The 20,664-nt window shown below is 46.1% G+C and overlaps 1 protein-coding gene across 4 annotated transcripts; it reads right to left on the bottom strand.

Annotated features, from left to right (window-relative positions):
• Positions 1-1,129: 1,129 nt before the first annotated feature.
• On the bottom strand, positions 1,130-5,439 carry LOC123115335 (protein FAR1-RELATED SEQUENCE 5). Of its 4 annotated transcripts, none has more exons than XM_044536512.1 (5): positions 5,227-5,439; positions 4,107-4,261; positions 3,912-4,027; positions 1,785-3,532; positions 1,130-1,711 (listed from the first exon to the last, which is right to left on the bottom strand). In XM_044536512.1, exons 2-5 carry the CDS (start codon positions 4,180-4,182, stop codon positions 1,255-1,257), a joined length of 2,397 nt encoding a protein of 798 aa, XP_044392447.1. In that variant the 5' UTR covers positions 4,183-4,261; positions 5,227-5,439; the 3' UTR covers positions 1,130-1,254. The 4 variants fall into 4 exon arrangements, with proteins under 4 accessions (XP_044392447.1, XP_044392456.1, XP_044392451.1 ...); XM_044536521.1 differs by having other exon boundaries at positions 3,912-3,982; XM_044536516.1 differs by having other exon boundaries at positions 4,107-4,253; positions 5,227-5,438.
• Between the last annotated feature and the right edge of the window lie 15,225 nt (positions 5,440-20,664).

Genomic DNA, 20,664 nt, shown 5'->3' with positions numbered 1-20,664 from the left:
TAGGGCATGTACAATGGAGGCAGCACCTAGGTGCTGCCCCATGCCTCCACGAGTGCACGAACGGGTGAGAAGGCTGGTTTCATCTAGCAGTTGCCCAACATGTGGTACCAAGCTGCCATCATTGGTGAGCACCTTTTTCGTCTCTCTGCTCTGCTTTTTCACAGTTTAGTTTCCCGTGCAAGGAAGAGCAGCATCGGGATGTCACGCCGGCTTGCTTTCTCCTCTCTTTTCCTACTATTCTTGGCGAGGAGGCTGGTTCTTCTGCAAGAGACTGCTTTGGCCTGCAAGCAGCATGCTGGACCATCCGAACCTACGTGTATAGCTGGAGCACCACTCCACGGTGGAGCATTGGCCATGCCCTTAGTGCTGGCGTCCGCTCCGCAGGCCCAGCACGCTCTGCCCAGCAAGTCGGCATGTGGCGAGTTGGGGCTGGTCGTGTCCCCTATCATCGAGCGGCCTACGGGCCCCACGCGCATAGAGTGGCAGCTGGCCCTGGTTCAAGAGCCTTCACAACCAATCATGGAGCCGGGCGAGTTCGTGCCAGTGGTGGGCACGCCACCCTCTGGCCCCACATCTGTGCAGGCGAGAGATAAGGACAAAGGGCCACCCACTGTGTTGGTGGGGCCAGCTCAGTTCGTTCGCGCAGCGACCAAGGAACGGGAGTTGGTCGCTGTGCGGTGCACGGTGGACACAAGCAGTTCTTTGTATGAGATCATGTGATCCAGCGTTTTGAGCCATTAGATTAGCATCCAGCGGTACAGATAGGCTCAGGTGGGTTTCAGATCAGACCAGTGGTATAATTTACATTTACATCCTTGAAAAAAAAAACCTTTTAGTGGAAACCCCCTCCAGATATGTTTATGTACAATTTGCACAGACAGCCTAGTTTCTGTACCAGTCATCTAAGTATTGTCCATTCAAAAATATGAATTGGTGAGCATTGACATGGCAAAACTTTCTTCCGCGCCCAGGTTATGAGATCATGGCTGTTCATGTTCTACCAGTGCACCAACTCTTTCATTCAACCCACTGTTAGCACTAAATTTATACAAGCCTGCTCTCTCGTCTAGTACATGAAGTCAACAGGAAGTAGAATAAATATATAAGCACAAATGGGAGTCTTGCGGGATGCAATGGAAAAAATACTTAGTCCACTGAACCAATATTTCAACTCATTAATTAGGACATGTCAGGCATCAAGAATTTAACAAGAACAAACATCTAGTAGTAGCGTTCATACTTAGACAACCATTTTTATTTTTTCTTCGGACAGATACGACTGTCATGTAACACAACTTCCTTGCATGTTCTGCAAGTGCGCGGTACCCGTAGAGTAACCCCTAATTTCTTCTTATTTGACCCTGCCTTCTTTTCATTGTCTCTGTGGCCCTTAATTCGTGAGCATGTACCCCTCGCATTGACAGCGGTCGGTGTTAGGATATCAACTTGGACAGGCATGGTGCTACCGACGTATGATTCTTGTTCTTCTTGTGTAGTTTGAGGAACAACGGAGGCAGACTGCAAGACAACAGATTCAAGATTGCACAGACCCATATTGAGTGAGTCAAGTGCTACGCTCGATTTTTTAGCACATCGGATGATATCTTCTAATTTGTTCCGTGCCATCGAGATCTTTCTTCTAGTATCCATGTCAATGCAGTCAATCGGATTATCTTCTAGTGCATTCCCTTCGTTGTCAAATACAATATCCCTACAGGAAAGCGATAACATTGTGAGTAGAGCTAACACTTACAAATTTTGATAGAACTATGGAAAGTAATTACCTTTTGCACATTTTCTCCCATCTTTTGAGTACATAAAAGGTTGGAAGCTCATTTATCTTTGCACCCCTCAAGACGCGTATGACATGGCGGCACACAATGCCCTTGGACTCAAAGAGCTTGCAAGAACATTTAGCAATCATGGTTGTTGTCTCTAAATGCACGTCTCTTACCTTGTTTTTCCGATGACTTTGATCACTAATGGAAACAATCTTCAGCTCTCCCACAGTCATAGTGTCCTGGACATCACAATGCTCTCTAGCAGCAAGTACCTCTGATTGAAACAAGGCAAAGACCTCATGAGTGAAAAGTATGCTGCCCTGTCTTTCCACTTCCCAACATGTCTGCAATCTAGGTGTTGTATGTACGCTTGTGTGGTCAGCAATCAACTCCTCTTGCCTCTGACATTTCAAGGCTGTGTCGAACCTAAGCCAAAACTCAACAAATGCAAGCTTCCGACGGATGAAATTCTTGAAAAATGAGTTTTCACTCTCTGACCTAGAGGTGGTTCTGAGAATACCAGCTAGGGCAATGTCCATGAAATATGCTGGCACCCATGACCCACGAATCAGGTAACATTTTGCAAACCACTCATTTTCTTGCAAGCCAAAATCTGATATTAGAGACTTCCAACTTTCTTCGAATTCTGTAGGTGTTTCAGAATTCCACACACACGAGTCCAACCTCTTGTAGAATAATTCATCACTTCTCAATTCGAGAGAGACCTTCTCAGGAACCTTCTTCATAATGTGCCACATGCACAACCGATGCGTGGTATGGGGTAGAAGTGCCTTGATAGCGTTCCTCATGCTACCACACTCATCTGTTATAATAACACTAGGCGCAACCCCATCCATGCATTTAAGGAATATGTCAAACAACCATAAGTAGTCCTCAGTTGTCTCATTGAGTAAGAACCCACCCCCTAAGAAGACACTTTGCATATGATGGTTGATGCCCGTGAAGGGCGCAAAAATGTAGTCATACTGATTAGTGCTATATGTGGAATCAAAGGACAACACATCATGGAAATGCTTGTAGTTTTTCCTGCTAGTTGCATCTGCCCAAAACAAACGCAACAATGTACCAACTTCGTCAACTTCATAGTCAAAGAAAAAACCAGGGTTGAGTTCCTTCAATCTACCAAATTGGTCCACTAGCATTTGAGCATCACAATTCTTGATTTTATTTTTGAACCTAGAATAGTAATTCTGCACGTCTTTCTTCATGCATCCCACATCTGGAAACCCCCCTTCACCAACTTGGAGTAGCCTATATGCTTGGGCTGGGCCGATGCTAGCTTTGTGGCAATCAAATAGTGTTGACTTCACCTTCTCACTTACTTTCCTGTTTGATCTAATCAAGTGTTGCTTGCTAGGAGACACTAGTTCGTGATTGTGGTGTTCAACCATTGAAGCTATCTTATATTTCCCATTATCATCCCGATTGACATAAATGTGAGCATCACATCCACACCTAGTTAATTTCACCTTGCGTCTTTTACTTGAAGTATTTGTGTTCAAGCAATTAACAACATAAGTACCTTTCGTGGACCGGTATCCCTCCCTTGAGCATAAGAAACGCTTCCACTGAATTACATTGTTCACAAGCCTTTGTGCTCCAAGACGGACACCAAATCCCACATGATGTGCATACTTCTTATAAAATGTCTCCACAACAGCAATATCATCAAATGTCATGCCTACTGTTGGTTTGAGTGCATCATCACACAGAGGTTTATACAACGAACCCTGCAAATGAACACAAGACTGCCATTAAATAAATGCAGTTCCCATAGTTCGGAAAGATCGATCACATTTTACACATGAAATTTTTCTGTATTTTACACGCCTAACATTCTACGCAACGTTCAGGTTTTCAGGTACTGTGTAACATGTTTCTCCACTTCCATAATTTTTTTGACAAGATATTAGGTGCTCGTGTCAGAGGTAAACACGCAGAAAATAAGGCGATCATCCTAAATTTGAAGTGCATATTATGATAACCTGCATTCTGAACCATTTTGAATCCGAGGTAGCCTGAATATAATCGGTACAATTACAAAGAGAAGAAAAACTTGAACATCTTATCAGAGATAAACACACATAAAAAAATCTGCATTGTACTTACATCTAGAGAAAAGCATTGTCTCTTCTTAGGCGTAGAGAATTCATCAAAAGGAGGCATAGCAGAATTAATCTCTGAAAAAGAGTTGGCATCACTTAATTCAAGGCCATGGACCGATTCTGCAAAAAAAAACCTTAAACAGACATATATTGTCATAAAGAAGCAAAATAATTAGCACTCTCAATGTCAAGAATTCACCTGAGAGGGCTGGTACGCTATGAAGATTTGTCGTGCATGCCACTCCCAAGGGCAAGGTGGCGCTAGTTTCCTCCATTTAGAAGAACAATGTTGTGGTCAGTTTCACTGCCTTCAACGAGAAACTAAAATCTGATTGCCTTCTCTTATCTGCTTCCCTAGAAAAAAGTCAAAATGTGGCACAAATCACGAACTGGATCCAGTCTCAAGAAAATGTAGGTTACTGGATTGAAGTTAATGCTTCTTGAATTGAAACAAGACTGAAGAATCAAACTTATGTTTAAACAGCAAGCATAGTGATTTAATCTGCACATCCCATTTTCAAGACATATCCACGTCTGCCCGTGTTGTGGATATGTAGATATAAATACTTTTTCTTAGAACTGGCATATATCATCGCCGCTGCTCACTGAATCAGTATGTCCGTTATCCACGCATTTTTACCACATCAAACTATCTTTCTGTTACATGGTCTCATGCCGAGTAGCTTGCATTGCTAACTACTTTACTTAGCAAAATTACTATTAGCATAGTGCACAGAAAACTGCTACTAGGTCGTCAAGAATTAAAGGGGATGAAAAGTGTGGACTGAATATATGTATTCTCTCATCGATAACCCCAGTCCAACTTCAACAGAGTCACGGTATTCATTCACCTCTACATTATCTCAGTAAGCTTGCCATCCGGCCACTTATTTCTAGAACTTGTCAGTGCAAAATTCAAAATCAGGAGTACAAATTTTGGTTAAGGACTAAGAATTATTGGTCCAATTGAATACTGAAAAATAATGTGTGTTTATCAGAAGCACCACAATCACATAAATTTTCTTGACTGCCGTACATGGTAGCAGGCACCAAAATTGAACATTCAACTTAAAAGAAACCAATACTAGCATGATGCAATGCGGGTGGGTCAGAACATATAGAATACTACTTGTCCTTGCAATTAAATTATAGTTAGCACTAATTGTCCCCAATATAACCACCAGAACGAGCATGGAACGATACCATATGCACCGGTACTCATCGGCATTGGACGGAGACTGGATGTGGGGAAAAGATCTCGTGGTCTAGGGTTAGATGAGATTGAAAGAAGGCTGCCGCGGATGATGGGAGGGGATTACCTGGTCCAGAGTTGGAGACGAGGAAGAGCTAGTCAATCACCGTTGACGGGAAAGGAAGAGATGGCTGTGGCAAGGGGGCGACCGCCGCCGCCTGGACTGAACTAGAGAACGGGGAGGAGCTTTGCGCCGCCGCCGTCGGTGGGGAATGACCTGTACGACAGGAAGGTACTAGCTGCTGGGACGAGATCTATCTGGAGAGGGTTTCCACTAAAAGGGTCTTTCCCAAGGATGTAAATGTAAATTGTAACACTGACCTGATCGGAAACCCACCTGAGCCTATCTGTACCGCTGGATGCTTATCTGATGGCTCACAACGCTGGATCGCATGATCTCATACTAAGCCCAGATCTCACGCAAGTCTCTCCCGTTCTTTGGAGGGTGGCGTGGTAGTGGAGTCGGTGACACACCCTGAGGGGAATCATGCAGCCATGCACAGACGTGGGCGAGGTGGTCATACATGAAATTTGCCCACCGGTGCTGCTTGAGGGCGCGCATGTTGGGGACTCCCTGCTATTGCAATGCACGGAACAACATGCTGTGGTGGGCGCCACCGTGCCCGCGCTCATTGAGGAAGGTGACAATAGGAGGGAGGAGGATGGGGCAATCATTGGGCCTATCTATGGAGGACTATCGTTGTATGTAGGATGTTTGGGGACTTCTCGAAACTCAAATCCTTCTGCTCCAGCATAGTCAGAAAACTTGTGCCTCTGCTACTCACGAAGTGCAGACCTCTGGCCTCAGGCCCGAGGTAGAGCCATTCACCCTGAAGAGAACCACACGTGCTACCAAGAAGACGGTCGCACAGAGTGTGGCTAAAGTGACACAGGCTGAAAATGTGTTTCTTCACACTCAACCTGGCAATCGGCTCGGGTTTGGCCGAGTCGACTGAGGGAGTCCTAGATTATGGGGTCCTCAGGGAGTCGGCCTATGTGATATGGGCCGGGCTGATGGGCCGTGAAGATACAAGACAGAAGACCTTCCGCCGTGTCCGGATGAGACTCTCCTTTGCGTGGATAACAAGCTTGGCATCGGGATGTGTAGTTTCCCTCATCTATAAACCAACTTTGTATGACCCTAGTCCCCTCCAGTGTCTATATAAACCTGAGGGTTTAGTCCGTAGAGGCAATCACAATCATATAGGCTAGACATCTAGGGTTTAGCCATTACGATCTCGAGGTAGATTAACTCTTGTAATCCCTATACTCATCAAAGTCAATCAATCAAGAAGTAGGGTATTACCTCCATTAAGAGGGCCCGAACCTGGGTAAACATCGTGTCCCCTGCCTTCTGTTACCTTCGATCCTTAGACGCATAGTTCTGGGCCCCCTACGTGAGATCTGCCGATTTTGACACCGACATTGGTGCTTTCATTGAGAGTTCCTCTGTGCCGTTGACAGAGGGGTTGATCGCTCGCCTTGTCATCAAGGACAGTATCACTTCCGGAGAAGCCCTAGCTTTGGGGTAAACCCTCCGGCTTGGCAGCTTCACCATGGGCACTCGTTCGACCATTAAGCCAGAGGCAGCCTAGCCTGTCACCAAAATTTGTCTCCGCGTCAGCATTGAGTACTCCGACAAGATGGATCTAGCAGATGTATCGGCTTTAAGTGAACTACTAGATCGCATCGCGCCCTAGGGGTCACAACCGACTATGATCGGATTGGGCTTAAACCCGATCAGAGAGAAATTAGATCTCCGTTGATCACCCATCAGGTGGCAATTGTGGAGGAACAAGCTAACAATAACTCTTCTTCTATGTTGAGAACAAAGTATGTTCGGATTTCCGAGCTCGAAAAGCCGGACACCCATCTTCGGGAGGAAACTTCTTGTCCTCCGAACATAGAATCAGGCGTTAAACCTAAGAACTCACCGGACGCTCCGAAGCCCGGGTCTGTAACCTTGGAAATTTCTCAGAATTCGGACTTCACAATGGGTCAGGGTCCAGATTTAAGACCACCCACCCACCACAAGCAATATTCCCCAAGCAATTCCAGTCCTCCAGACATATGCGACTTAATCTATGTACGGCAGCAGCCTCGGGAAACAGTCCACCACTTTTGGCCAGATTCCTCCTTGTTAAAAACAAGATCAAAGATTGCTGCAATGACGACGCGATCTCAGTATTTTGCAACAACTGTACGGATGAGGGAATCCTTAATGCGCTCAACCGTCATCGCATACTACACTTTGCAGATTTGGCACACATAGTACAGAAGTACTGCGTAATGGAGAGCGGCTGGAAAACCCAGACAACCCGCTGGGAACCACATGCCTTTAGGCCACCTCCCGGATGGGCAAAAAGGATGCACCCCCACGGAGCACTTAATCATCATCCTGTGGATAAGAAAATCAAGCCCTTTACGGGGCATAGAACTGTCCCCGAGGAATGGCTCGACAAGCCCTGTCAAATTCACATGACGCCGAACAATAAACCAACGCATAGCCTTAGAGCATGTTGGATACTTCGGCAAGTGGCCAAGGGTGGCGAGGGTCTCCTCACCAACAAAACCCCAGAGAACTACTCTTCGGAGGACAGCGATCTCCAAGTATTCATGGTCTTCGAGACTTTTTCATCAAATAATCGGCACAAAAGGGAGCTTCGCGACCTCGTCGAAGTCTGCCAGGTGGCAGCAGTAAATCCTTGGAACGACACGGCGATCACTTTCAACGCCGATGACGAACCAAGATCCCGCTTAGTCCGGGCACCAGCCGCTTTGGTCCTAAACCCAATCGTAGACGGCTTTTGGCTCACTAAAGTACTAATGGACGACGGCAGTGGACTGAACCTCATATACGAAGACACCCTCAATAAAATGCAAATGGACAGGAGTTGCATTGAGAAAAGTACCACAACCTTTCGAGGTATTATCCCCAGTCGGGAAGCAAGATGCTCAGGAAAAATAAAACTCGACGTGGTATTCGGCACGCTGGAAAACTATAGGTCCGAAGAGTTACTCTTCCATGTGGCACCTTTCAACAGCGGGTATCACGCCCTGTCAGGGCGAGACGCATTCACACGCTTCCAAGCCGTACCCCACTATGGGTATATGAAGCTCAAAATGCCCGGGCCCAGTGGAGTTATCACTATCGCCAGTGATCTGGACATAGCACTCCGCACCGAAAACAAAACCACCTCTCTGGCCCTCGAGGCTTTATCCGAGGCCCTCACGGCCAAAGAACTAACCACCCTGCGTTCCACAGTGGATAGGGACGACGTTCCTCGATAAGAGACCCAAATACACTTCCTTCAAGCCAGCAGACGAAATATTCAAATTTCACGTCCACCCAACGGACCCCAAGAAGACAGCTTCCATTGGGGCACAGCTGGATCCAATGATCGACACCGCATTATGCGCATTCCTGCGTGACAACTGGGGCATTTTTTCCTGGCACCCTTCTGATATGCCAGGTATCCCACGAATACTGGCCGAGCATAGTCTCAATATACTGAAAGGATACAAACCAGTCAAGCAAACTCTGCGCCGATTTTCCGAACCCAAACGACAGGCTATGGGGGAGGAGCTAGCCAAGCTACTCGAAGCCGGGTTTATCAGAGAGATCAAACATCCAGACTGGCTAGCAAACCTGGTCATGGTACCGAAGAAGGATAAATCCTGGCGCCCGTGTGTCGATTTCAAAGACCTTAATAAGACTTGCCCTAAGGACCCCTTCCCACTACCACGCACCGACCAGATTACTGACGCAACCATAGGACATGATTCCCTATGCTTCCTCGACGCATACTCCAGATACCATCAAATTAAGATGAAAGAATCTGACCAAGCCGCAGCGGCATTCATCACTCTATATGGGCCCTTCTGCTTCAACACTATGCCTTTCGGGCTCAAGAACGCCGGCACAACCTACCAATGCATGATCCAAACATGCCTGGAAAAGCAAATAGGCAAAACTGTGGAGGCATATGTAGATGATGTAGTCATCAAAACCAAGCATGTTGAATCATTAGTGGATGACTTACGCCTTACATTCGACAACCTTCGAGCATATGACATACGGCTCAATCCGGAAAAATGCGTCTTCGGCATTCTAGCCGGAAAACTGCTTGGGTTCATTGTCTCAAATAGAGGAATCGAAGCAAACCCAGCCAAAATACGAGCCCTGGCACAGTTGGCAACACTAACAGACCTCAAACAGGTCCAAAAACTAGTCCGATGCGTGGCAGCTTTGAGCCGTTTTATCTCCAGACTAGGGGAAAAGGCATTGCCATTGTATCGCCTGCTTCACCGCACCAACCACTTTGTGTCAATGAATGCCGCCACAGCCGGACCGGAAGAAATAAAAACTTTGCTAGCAAGCAACCCAATCCTGGCCGCACCAAAAGTCGGAGAACCGATGTTGCTCTACATATCGGCAACTCACCAGGTGGTGAGTGCGGTGCTCGTCGTAGAACAAGATGAAGAGGGACATAAATTCCCACTTCAAAAACTAGTATATTACGTATTGACGGTCCTTACACCATGCAAATCCTGATACCTGCAATATCAAAAGATATCATATGCGGTCTTTATGGCATCCCGCAAGCTGCAGTACTACTTTCAAGAGTGCTCAATCACAGTGGCTTTTGAAGTACCACTTAATGATATTTTAAACAACTGGGACGCCACCAGCCGGATTGCCAAATGGGTCATTGAGCTCTTACCATTTGAAATAATCTACAAGCCACGCCGAGCTATTAAATCTCAGGTGTTGGCCGACTTCATCACCGAATGGATAGAGGTCGAACTCCCTAAAGAGTATGGCACATATTTCAACTAGCTGATGCACTTCGACGGCTCTAAAAGCTATCCGGGCTGGGGGCTGGTGTCGTATTGACATCCCCCACAGGAGACACAGTCTGTTATGTGCTCCAAATATTGTATACGGACTCTAACAATGCAGCCGAATACGAGGCCCTATTGCCCGGTCTTCGGATGGCCGTCTCCATGGGCATACAGTGCCTCAAAGTGCGCGGGGATTCAAACCTCGCAATATCTCCGATAAACGGAGACTTCGACGCAAAAGGTTCGAAGATGGCGGCTTACCGAACGCCGTACTCAAAATGTCAGCTCCTACGTCTTGAGCTTGCATTGGTTTTCCTTGAAGAGGAAAGGGTGATGCAGCAATAGTAGCATAAATATTTCCCTCAGTTTTTGAGAACCAAGGTATCAATCCAGTAGGAGGCTCCTCAAAAGTCCCACGCACCTACACAAACAAACAAAGAACTCGCAACCAACGCAATAAAGGGGTTGTCAATCCCTTCACGGCCACTTGCGAAAGTGAGATCTGATAGAGATAGTATGATAAGATAAATATATTTTTGGTATTTTATAATATAGATTGGAAAAGTAAAGATGCAAATAAAAGTAGATTGAAAGCTTATATGATAAAAGATAGACCCGGGGGCCATAGGTTTCACTAGTGGCTTCTCTCAAGATAGCATAAGTATTATGGTGGGTGAACAAATTACTGTCGAGCAATTGATAGAAAAGAGAATAATTATGAGATTATCTAGGCATGATCATGTATATAGGCATCACGCCTGTCGCAAGTAGACCGACTCCTGCCTGCATCTACTACTATTACTCCACACATCAACTGCTATCCTGCATGCATCTAGAGTATTAAGTTCATAAGAACAAAATAACACATTAAGAAAGATGACAGGATGTAGAGGGATAAACTCAAGCAATATGATATAACCCCCATCTTTTTATCCTCGATGGAAACAATACAATACGTGCCTTGTTGCCCCTACTGTCACTAGGAAAGGACACCGCAAGATTGAACCCAAAGCTAAGCACTTCTCCCATTGCAAGAAAGATCAATCTAGTAGGCCAAACCAAACTGATAATTCGAAGAGACTTGCAAAGATAACTCAATCATACATAAAAGAATGCAGAGGAGATTCAAATATTTCTCATAGATAAACTTGATCATAAACCCACAATTCATCGGATCTCGACAAACACACCGCAAAAAGAGTTACATCGAATAGATCTCCACAAGAGAGGGGGAGAACATGGTATTGAGATCCAAAAAGAGAGAACAAGCCATCTAGCTAACAACTATGGACCCGAAGGTCTGTGGTAAACTACTCATAACTCATCGGAGGGGCTATAGTGTTGATGTAGAAGCCCTCCATGGTCGATTCCCCCTCCAGTGGAGCGCCGGTGAAGGCTCCAAGATGGGATCTCACGGATACAAAAGGTTACGGCAGTGGAAATTGTTTTTCGTTGGCTCCCTGGATGTTTTCGGGGTACGTGGGTATATATAGGAGGAAGAAGTAGGTCGGTGGCCGCCCGAGGGGCCCATGAGATAGGGGGGCCCGCCCTGTAGGGGTGGGCATGCCCTCCACCCTCGTGGCCGCCTCGATCGCTTCTTGACTTGCACTCCAAGTCCTCTGGATCACGTTCGTTCCAAAAATCAAGCTCCCGAAGGTTTCATTCCGTTTGGACTCCATTTGATATTCCTTCTCTTCGAAATACTGAAATAGGCAAAAAAAACAGCAATACGGGCTGGGCCTCCGGTTAGTAGGTTAGTCCCAAAAATGATATAAATGTGTAAAATAAAGCCCATAAACATCCAAAAGGGGTAATATAATAGCATGGAATAATCAAAAATTATAGATACGTTGGAGACGTATCAAGCATGTCACGCCCAATATGCGACCCTATCCAAAAGGAACTCGAAGGTCCCACCAAGGATAGACCCGCATATTGAAACGCTTTTGCAAGGTGGATATCATTACATCAACATTACATAATAGATGGGTATACATGCCACATGAATACATCATCATCTTACATAAGAACAACATCCGACTACGGATGAGACACAAACAGCAACTCAAACAACATCCACCCTGCTAGCCCAGGCTGCCGACCTGGAACCTATCCCCTGATCGAAGAAGAAGCAGAAGAAGAACTCCAAAACAAGCAAACATCACTCTCGCGTCATGATCATCGCATAACATGTACCTGCAGCTGTTGTTGTAGTAATCTGTGAGCCACGAGGACTCAGCAATCCCATTACCATGGGCATCAAGACTAGCAAAGCTTAAAGGGGTAAGGAAGGGGTAAAGTGGTGAGGTTGCAGCAGCGACTCAGCATGATATGGTGGCTAACATACGCAAATGAGAGTGAGAAGAGAAGCAAATAGAACGGTCGTGAAGCTAGCAATGATCAAGAGGTGATCCTGAACTCCTACTTACGTCAACCATAACCCAAAACCGTGTTCACTTCCCGGACTCCGCCGAGAAGAGACCATCATGGCTACACACGCGGTTGATGCGTTTTAATTCGGATCTGGTGTCAAGTTATCTACAACCGGACATTAACAAATTCCCATCTGCCACATAACCGCAGGCATGGCTTTCGAAAGTTTATACCCTGCAGGGGTGTCCCAACTTAGCCCATGATAAGCTCTCATGATCAACGAAGGATATACCTTCTCCCAGGAAGACCCGATCAGTCTCGGAATCCCGGTTTACAAGACATTTCGACAATGGTAAAACAAGACCAGCAAGACCACCCGCTGTGCCGACAAATCCCGATAGGATCAGCACATATCTCGTTCTCAGGGGACACCGGATAAGCTAAGCGTACAGGTACCGACGTAATCCAAGGTTCCAAGGAATGGTCCCGCATGGTGCTCTAGTTTGGACCAACACTCGGAGGAGCATTGGCCCGGGGGGGGGGGTAAATAAAGATGACCCTCGGGCTCCGGAAACCCAAGGGAAAAAGGGCTAGGTGAGGCAAATGGTAAAACCAAGGTTGGGCCTTGCTGGAGGAGTTTTATTCAAAGCGAACTGTCAAGGGGGTCCCATAAATCACCCAACCGCGTAAGGAACGCAAAATCCGGGAACATAACACCGGTATGACGGAAACTAGGGCGGCAAGAGTGGAACAAAACACCAGGCATAAGGCCGAGTCTTCCACCCTTTACCAAGTATATAGATGCATTAATTAAATAAGAGATATTGTGATATCCCAACATAATCCTGTCCACCAAGGAGCAATCTTCAACTTCACCTGCAACTAACAACGCTATAAGAGGGGCTGAGCAAAAGTGGTAACATAGCCAAGCAATGGTTTGCTAGGAAGGGTGAAAAGGTTAGAGGCTGACATGGCAATTTGGGAGGCTTGAGAAGCAAGAGATAGGTAACACAGCATAGCGATAGAACGAAGCAACTAGCATAGTAATGATAGTAGTGATATCCAAGTTAGCGGTCATCTTGCCTAAAATCCCTCTAGGGAGAAGAACGAGTCTATGAAGAAGACGAACGGATGAAGACGAACCAAGCGTAGACGAACGAATCCTCACGATCGCAACAAAACAGGAACTATCGAGAAGAAGCACACAACATAGTAAACACACCACACATATACATGACATGATGCACAACCAAACATGATGCATGACAAAGCTACATGGAGCCTCATGGCAAAAGATGATGCATACAAGACCAACACATCAAAGCAAGTCTAAATGAGGCCGGAAACAACATAGAACTAATCCGGTAAGTCCTCATATGCAAATTTCGAAATTGGTCCAGATCTGAATAAACCTTATGTTCAAGTTGTTAAACAGCAAGTTAAGATGCACCAAGATGATCTACACGAAATTCTAGTCAAGTTACATATAAAGTTCATTTAATTCGGAGCTACGGCCTAGAAGATATGAGCAAAACGAGTTAAACATGGTATTGATGCAAAATGCACTCAAACATCAAGCAAACACCTCAAAACAAGGATGCAACATGATAATATGAAACTACATGCAATTCTAAGCATGTTTCATATAGAGCACACTCAAAACGGAGCAACGGTTCAACACACACACTCTATACAAGTTTAAAGGACAAGCTGTCCAAAACAGCAACTAGGCATCTAGCAAGCATCAAAACAATATGCTACAGCACCTCAATATGAAAACAAAAGGCATGGGCATGATGTACAGGTAACGCATGACAAAACATGAACACTGAGCTATCTCCAGAAATCAATAGAACATGCTCAAAAGGACATGGCAAGATTGCAAATAATAACAGGTTAGTCTTAGCAGAAATAACATCAGTTTGCAATGTTTAGAGCTATCAAACAACATGTTACAGAAACTTATCATGGCAAAAAAAGGCATGGCATGAATCTACTAATTGCATATAACAAAAGTCCCTTACTGACCATGAGCCAAAAGGGCACAGATAATATGATGGCACCCATGTAAACATAGCAAGAGATATGACAGATTCATACATGGCAGGAACAACAATAGTAGGCATCTTGGTGAGATTGTACCACTCCCCACAGAGCAATACAGGGCATAAAAAGGTGACAAACAGTAATAATACATGCTATTAAGCTAAGCATGGCAAGAGTAAGTTCATAGGATGCTTGGATCTCTAACAACAATCATGGCAACATTGAACTTAATGTTAGCAGGCTGACAGCAACATTATGTAGCAACTTTGGAGCATGATATGAACAATCTACAGCAAGCTATAAATACAACCAGGGGCATGGATGGATAGAGAACGATATTTATAACAAAACATCCTTAGTGAACATCTCCAGATTATGCATAGAATGACTTGTAGCAGCAGGTTTACATATCATCATGATATAACAGAATCTGTCTAGCAAAACAGCAATGGCAAGTACCCTACTTCACAATCTCGATGCACTCAGTACAAGACTCAAAAAAATACATGAATGGCACCACTGTGAATATGGCATGATTTAGTACAAAACACATGTAGGGCTCATGCTCATAGGATGCACACATCAAATGCAACGAAAATGACAAATCACCAAGTTCTAACAGTTTCAGCAGGTTAACATCATATAGCACTCTTGCAACGATGATTAGGATATCAAGATGGACTCAAACAAACATGGCACAATGGAACTAAATGTAGAGCATCTCACAACAAACATTTTGACATATCATACGCACCAAACAGAGCAGTATGCATGGAGTTATGATGCAATAAAGAGGTCAACAAAATGATAAAAATCCAGGGACTTAGACGAAATTCGGGGGTCAACCTGCGGGATCCAGATCCGGCGCGGGTTACGAGGATGGCCGTGGCTGGGGAAGACGGCCGGGGACGGGCGGCGCCGGATCCGGTCGACCCACGACCGGATCTGATAGGAGACGGGGCCGGCGGAGGAGGAGCTCGGCGAGGCGCCGGCGGACGGCGGCGAAGACGGGGCGCCGGGCGGCTCGGGGCGCAGGACGCGGGAGGCCGGGTGGCGAGGTGGCGCCCGGTGGCACAGAAGCCGAGGGGCGGCGGCGGAGACCGGCGTGGTCGGCGAGGCGGGACGGTGAAGGGCTCCCGGGCGGCGGCGCGGGGAGGCGCCGGCGAGGCGGCGGCCGGAGCGCGCGGGCGTGGACGGCGGGGCCAGCGCGAGGAGGCGGAGGGAGTGGGCGAGGCGGCGCCGGGCGGTGAAGCGGGCCGAGGGGGCCCGTGCGGGCCTGGCTGGCCGGCGGCGGCGCGCGGTGGTCGGGGCCACGTGGCAGCTTCCGGTTCGCTGAGGGCGGCGGCGCGGACGGAGCGGACATGTCCGGTCCGATTCGGACGTGTCCGGCGGCGGAGAGGGAGCGGGGCTAGGGTTTCGGGGGGATTCATCTGCGAATTTGGACGGGGAGGGCATATTTATAGTTAGAGGGAGTTTGGAGAGTCCAAATGAGGAGCAGTTTTCGCCCACACAATCGTGATCGACCGATCGAGAGCATGGAGGGGGTTTGGATGGGTTTTTTGGGCTGTGGTGAAGAGGGGCTGGGCTGCAAAGAGAGGGGGGTTTCGGGCTACGCGGTTAACCGTTGGGGCATCAAACGACCTCCAAATGGAACGAAATTTGATGAGCGGTCTACCGGTGCTATACCAAGGCCGCTTGGCAAACCTCGGGCCGTTCCGAGAAAGTTTAACACTCGCTCACAACAGGAGACAAAAGGGGGACGCCAGGAGATAGGAGTGTCGGATTGCAAAACGGATAATGGGGAAAATGCTCGGATGCATGAGACGAACACATATGCACAATGAGATGCAGATGATGACATGATAAAATGCAACACGCAAGCAAATGACATGGCAATGACGGCGAATAACTGGCAGACACCTAGCGCATCGAATACGGGGTGTTAAAACACTCCTCCACTAACAAGAGATCTCGTCCCGAGATCTTAGGACCGAGACGGAAGGGAAAAGGGATGAGGTGAAACAAGAACTTAAGGGAAGAAGCAAAGAATCGAGAGCACTCGAGAAGAAGAGAGGAACGACGAGAATGACGAGAATCGAAAGCTCACAGAATCAGATAGACTATGAAACCACTCTGGTTAGAATGAGATAAGAAACCAATAAGACTGAAAGGATTTAGGCAGCACTCCGGCTAAACATGGAAAGATTAGAACATGAACTTCACAAGATGAAATGACACTTGACGAGATAAGCAACACAATGCCTCCAGAATAATTGAAAGAGTTGAATGCAAAGAACTTAGAAGGAAGGATTGAACAGAGTTGTTGAGAAAATCAACAACGAAAGCATAAGCTTGTTGTGGACTTATCAAAGACAACTCAAAATTTGAGGTGAAATTAGACCACAAAGAAAGTCCGAATAGCTGAGAAGAACGAAGAAAAGCAAAACTCCACTTCAAAAGAATACGGAGAATTAGTTGCGCTTCGAGATGCAAGAAAGATACTTGAACTCCACCAACAAGATCTTGATGAACACTTAAAGAATGAATTAAATCATGAAGAACCACCATGAAGAACTCCAGTAACGAAAAGGATGATGAGATAGAATTGAAGGATGAAAAGAATAAGATGAGCCTTGCAGTGACTTGGATGGAGGTTCCGACGAGATAAGCAAGAATAGCATGGAGCTCCGGAAAAGAAAAGGTGAAAACACTTGGAACTAGAATGTATTCATCAAGAACAAACTCCGAAGGAAAGGATTACTCACTTTGAGGAAATAAGAATAAGATTTATTGTATGCTTATCCTTCATCAAATTAAGCTGATGACAAGCAATGGATTTTTCATACTACTTATTCTTCTTGAAAAGGATTAAGGGGGGTATAGCACAAAACTTGAGAAAGTCTTCATGAACCACCGGTAGGATTGGAAAGAAACTAATGAATTAATATGATAATCAAGGAAAAAGAATCTTGAATGAACCACCGTAAGAATTCAAAATTGAATGACGAAAGAGAATGAATCACCGGGGAAGAACAAATTTGCTTGAGGGAGATTTAGATGCAAAAGAATAAAGAGATCATGAGCTGATTAAAGAACACTTGAACGAAGCACCGGGATAGTTGGATAATGGTAGCTGAAATGATGCCTCCGGTGAAAAGAAATGGGAAAACAACTTCTGACATACTCCGGATGGTTAAGAAAAAGAATATCTGACGAATGAAATAATTCGAGAGGATAACATGAAGCTAGAATCACGAATATTCGAGAGAACGGACAAGATTTAGAGGAAAAACTCTTCTTTGGTCTTCAAATGACGACGAGAAAACACCATCAAAATTTGTTAAGGCACTCCGGGAGAATGTAAAAGAGGAAGGGTTGAACCAAAGATGAAAAGAATTTGAAAACGATCTTGGAGAAGGCATGTGACTGATGGAATTCATACTTACGTCATACTTGAAAAGAATTAGGAATGGCTCCGGAATAATTAGAAGAGTCAGGTAAGATCCTGGGAAAAGACCTCTGGGTTATGGCCCACTAAAGAGAAAAACACCGTTGAAAAGGATTGTTGAACATATAGGTGATGCACCGGAACAAATGAAATATTTGAATGAGGTGACACCCTCGAATTAATTCGAACACAGACGAATCTTCTGAGATATCTTCAACACTCCGGAAGGATAATCTGGCGAGAGGCGAACGAGCAAGGAAAACACTTGAGCCGAGGAAAAAAGAATATGATCAACACCGAATACTTGAATTGGGTCCACCGGAAAGAAAATGTGACACCGGTTGAGACAACTGAGGAAAGACTGAAGAGACTCCGCGCAAAATAAATTGATGCTCGAATAAAGGCTCAGACTCTGGAATAAAAGGGGTGGGAGGGCGGGAAAACAAGGCAACTAGAATGGTGAATCGATGAGTAACTTGAAGAGAAAAACACCGGTTAAAATTATTGAGGAGAGAAAGCAAAGGCTTCGCACGAGTAGGATGGATACTCGATTACGGACTCCGGTTCTGAGAAGAAAAAGGGTGGGAGGGTGGGAAAGAAAACAACTGAGGATTGAACTTGGCAAAGATGAAGAGGCTCGAGTCAACTTGACGAGAAATGCACCGGATGAAAAGAGCTAAGAACCAACGATCGGAAAACCAACTGCGTGAACCTAAAGAAAATTTTGAAAGGGAAGATGAGTAGTTCAAAACACCTACGTCAAGATTCCTCACCAGAGCGACGAAGGGGCTGAGGAGTAAAAATAATTACTCTCCGATATAACTAGACTCCGAAAATAGTTTTCTTCTAGACTCAACAACGGCCAAACTACACGATCAAACAAGGGGGCTCCTAGGGTCGGTCGAGGATCTGATACCAACTTGTCATGCCCAATATGCGACCCTATTCAAAAGGAACTCGAAGGTCCCACCAAGGATAGACCCGCATATTGAAACGCTTTTGCAAGGTGGATATCATTACATCAACATTACATAATAGATGGGTATACATACAAGAGGCATACATGCCACACGAATACATCATCATCTTACATAAGAACAACATCCGACTACGGATGAGACACAAACAGCAACTCAAACGACATCCAGCCTGCTGCCGACCTAGAACCTATCCCCTGATCGAAGAAGAAGCAGAATAAGAACTCCAAAACAAGCAAACATCGCTCTCGCGTCATGATCATCGCATAACATGTACCTGCAACTGTTGTTGTAGTAATCTATGAGCCACGAGGACTCAGCAATCCCATTACCATGGGTATCAAGACTAGCAAAGCTTAAAGGGGTAAGGAAGGGGTAAAGTGGTGAGGTTGCAGCAGCGACTAAGCATGATATGGTGGCAAACATACGCAAATGAGAGCGAGAAGAGAAGCAAATGGTGTTGGAAATATGCCCTAGAGGCAATAATAAAAGCATTATTATTATATTTCCTTGTTCATGATAATTGTCTTTATTCATGCTATAATTGTGTTATCCGGAAATCGTAATACATGTGTGAATAACAGACACCAACGTGTCCCTAGTGAGCCTCTAGTTGACTAGCTCGTTGATCAACAGATATTCATGGTTTCCTGACTATGGACACTGGATGTCATTGATAACGAGATCACATCATTAGGAGAATGATGTGATGGACAAGACCCAATCCTAAACATAGCACAAGATCGTATAGTTCGTTTGCTAGAGTTTTCGAATGTCAAAGTATCTTTTCCTTAGACCATGAGATCGTGTAACTCCCGGATACCGTAGGAGTGCTTTGGGTATGCCAAACGTCACAACGTAACTGGGTGACTATAAAGGTAGACTACGGGTATCTCCGAAAGTGTCTGTTGGGTGACATGGATCAAGACTGGGATTTGTCACTCCGTATGACGGAGAGGTATCACTGGGCCCACTCGGTAATGCATCATCATAATGAGCTCAGAGTGACCAAGTGTCTGGTCACGGGATCATGCATTACGGTACGAGTAAAGTGACTTGCCGGTAACGAGATTGAACGAGGTATTGGGATACCGACGATCGAATCTCGGGCAAGTAACATATCGATAGACAAAGGGAATAGCGTACGGGGTTGATTGAATCCTCGACATCGTGGTTCATCCGATGAGATCATCGTGGAGCATGTGGGAGCCAACATGGGTATCCAGATCCCGCTGTTGGTTATTGACCGGAGAGTCGTCTCGGTCATGTCTGCTTGTCTCCCGAACCCGTAGGGTCTACACACTTAAGGTTCGGTTACGCTAGGGTTGTAGGGATATGTATATGCAGTAACCCGAATGTTGTTCGGAGTCCCGGATGAGATCCCGGACGTCACGAGGAGTTCCGGAATGGTCCGGAGGTAAAGATTTATATATGGGAAGTCCTGTTTCGGGCATCGGGACAAGTTTCGGGGTTATCGGTATTGTACCGGGACCACCGGAAGGGTCCCGGGGGTCCACCGGGTGGGTCCACCTGTCCCGGGGGGCCACATGGGCTGTAGGGGGTGCGCCTTGGCCTAATGGGCCAAGGGCACCAGCCCCACATAGGCCCATGCGCCTAGGGTTTGAAGGGGGAAGAGTCCTAGGAGGGGAAGGCACCTCCTAGGTGCCTTGGGGGGGAGGGAAACCCCCCTTGGCCGCCGCACCCCCTAGGAGATTGGATCTCCTAGGGCCGGCCACCCCCCCTTGGCCCTCCTATATATAGTGGGGGAGAGGAGGGACTTCATACCTGAACGCCTTGGCCTTTGGTTGCCTCCTTC

This window comes from Triticum aestivum, chromosome 1B, assembly GCF_018294505.1.
Source record: "Triticum aestivum cultivar Chinese Spring chromosome 1B, IWGSC CS RefSeq v2.1, whole genome shotgun sequence".
Classification (NCBI taxonomy): domain Eukaryota; kingdom Viridiplantae; phylum Streptophyta; class Magnoliopsida; order Poales; family Poaceae; genus Triticum; species Triticum aestivum.
Note: the sequence above shows the minus strand (reverse complement) of the source record. Positions and strands in the feature narration are given on the sequence as shown.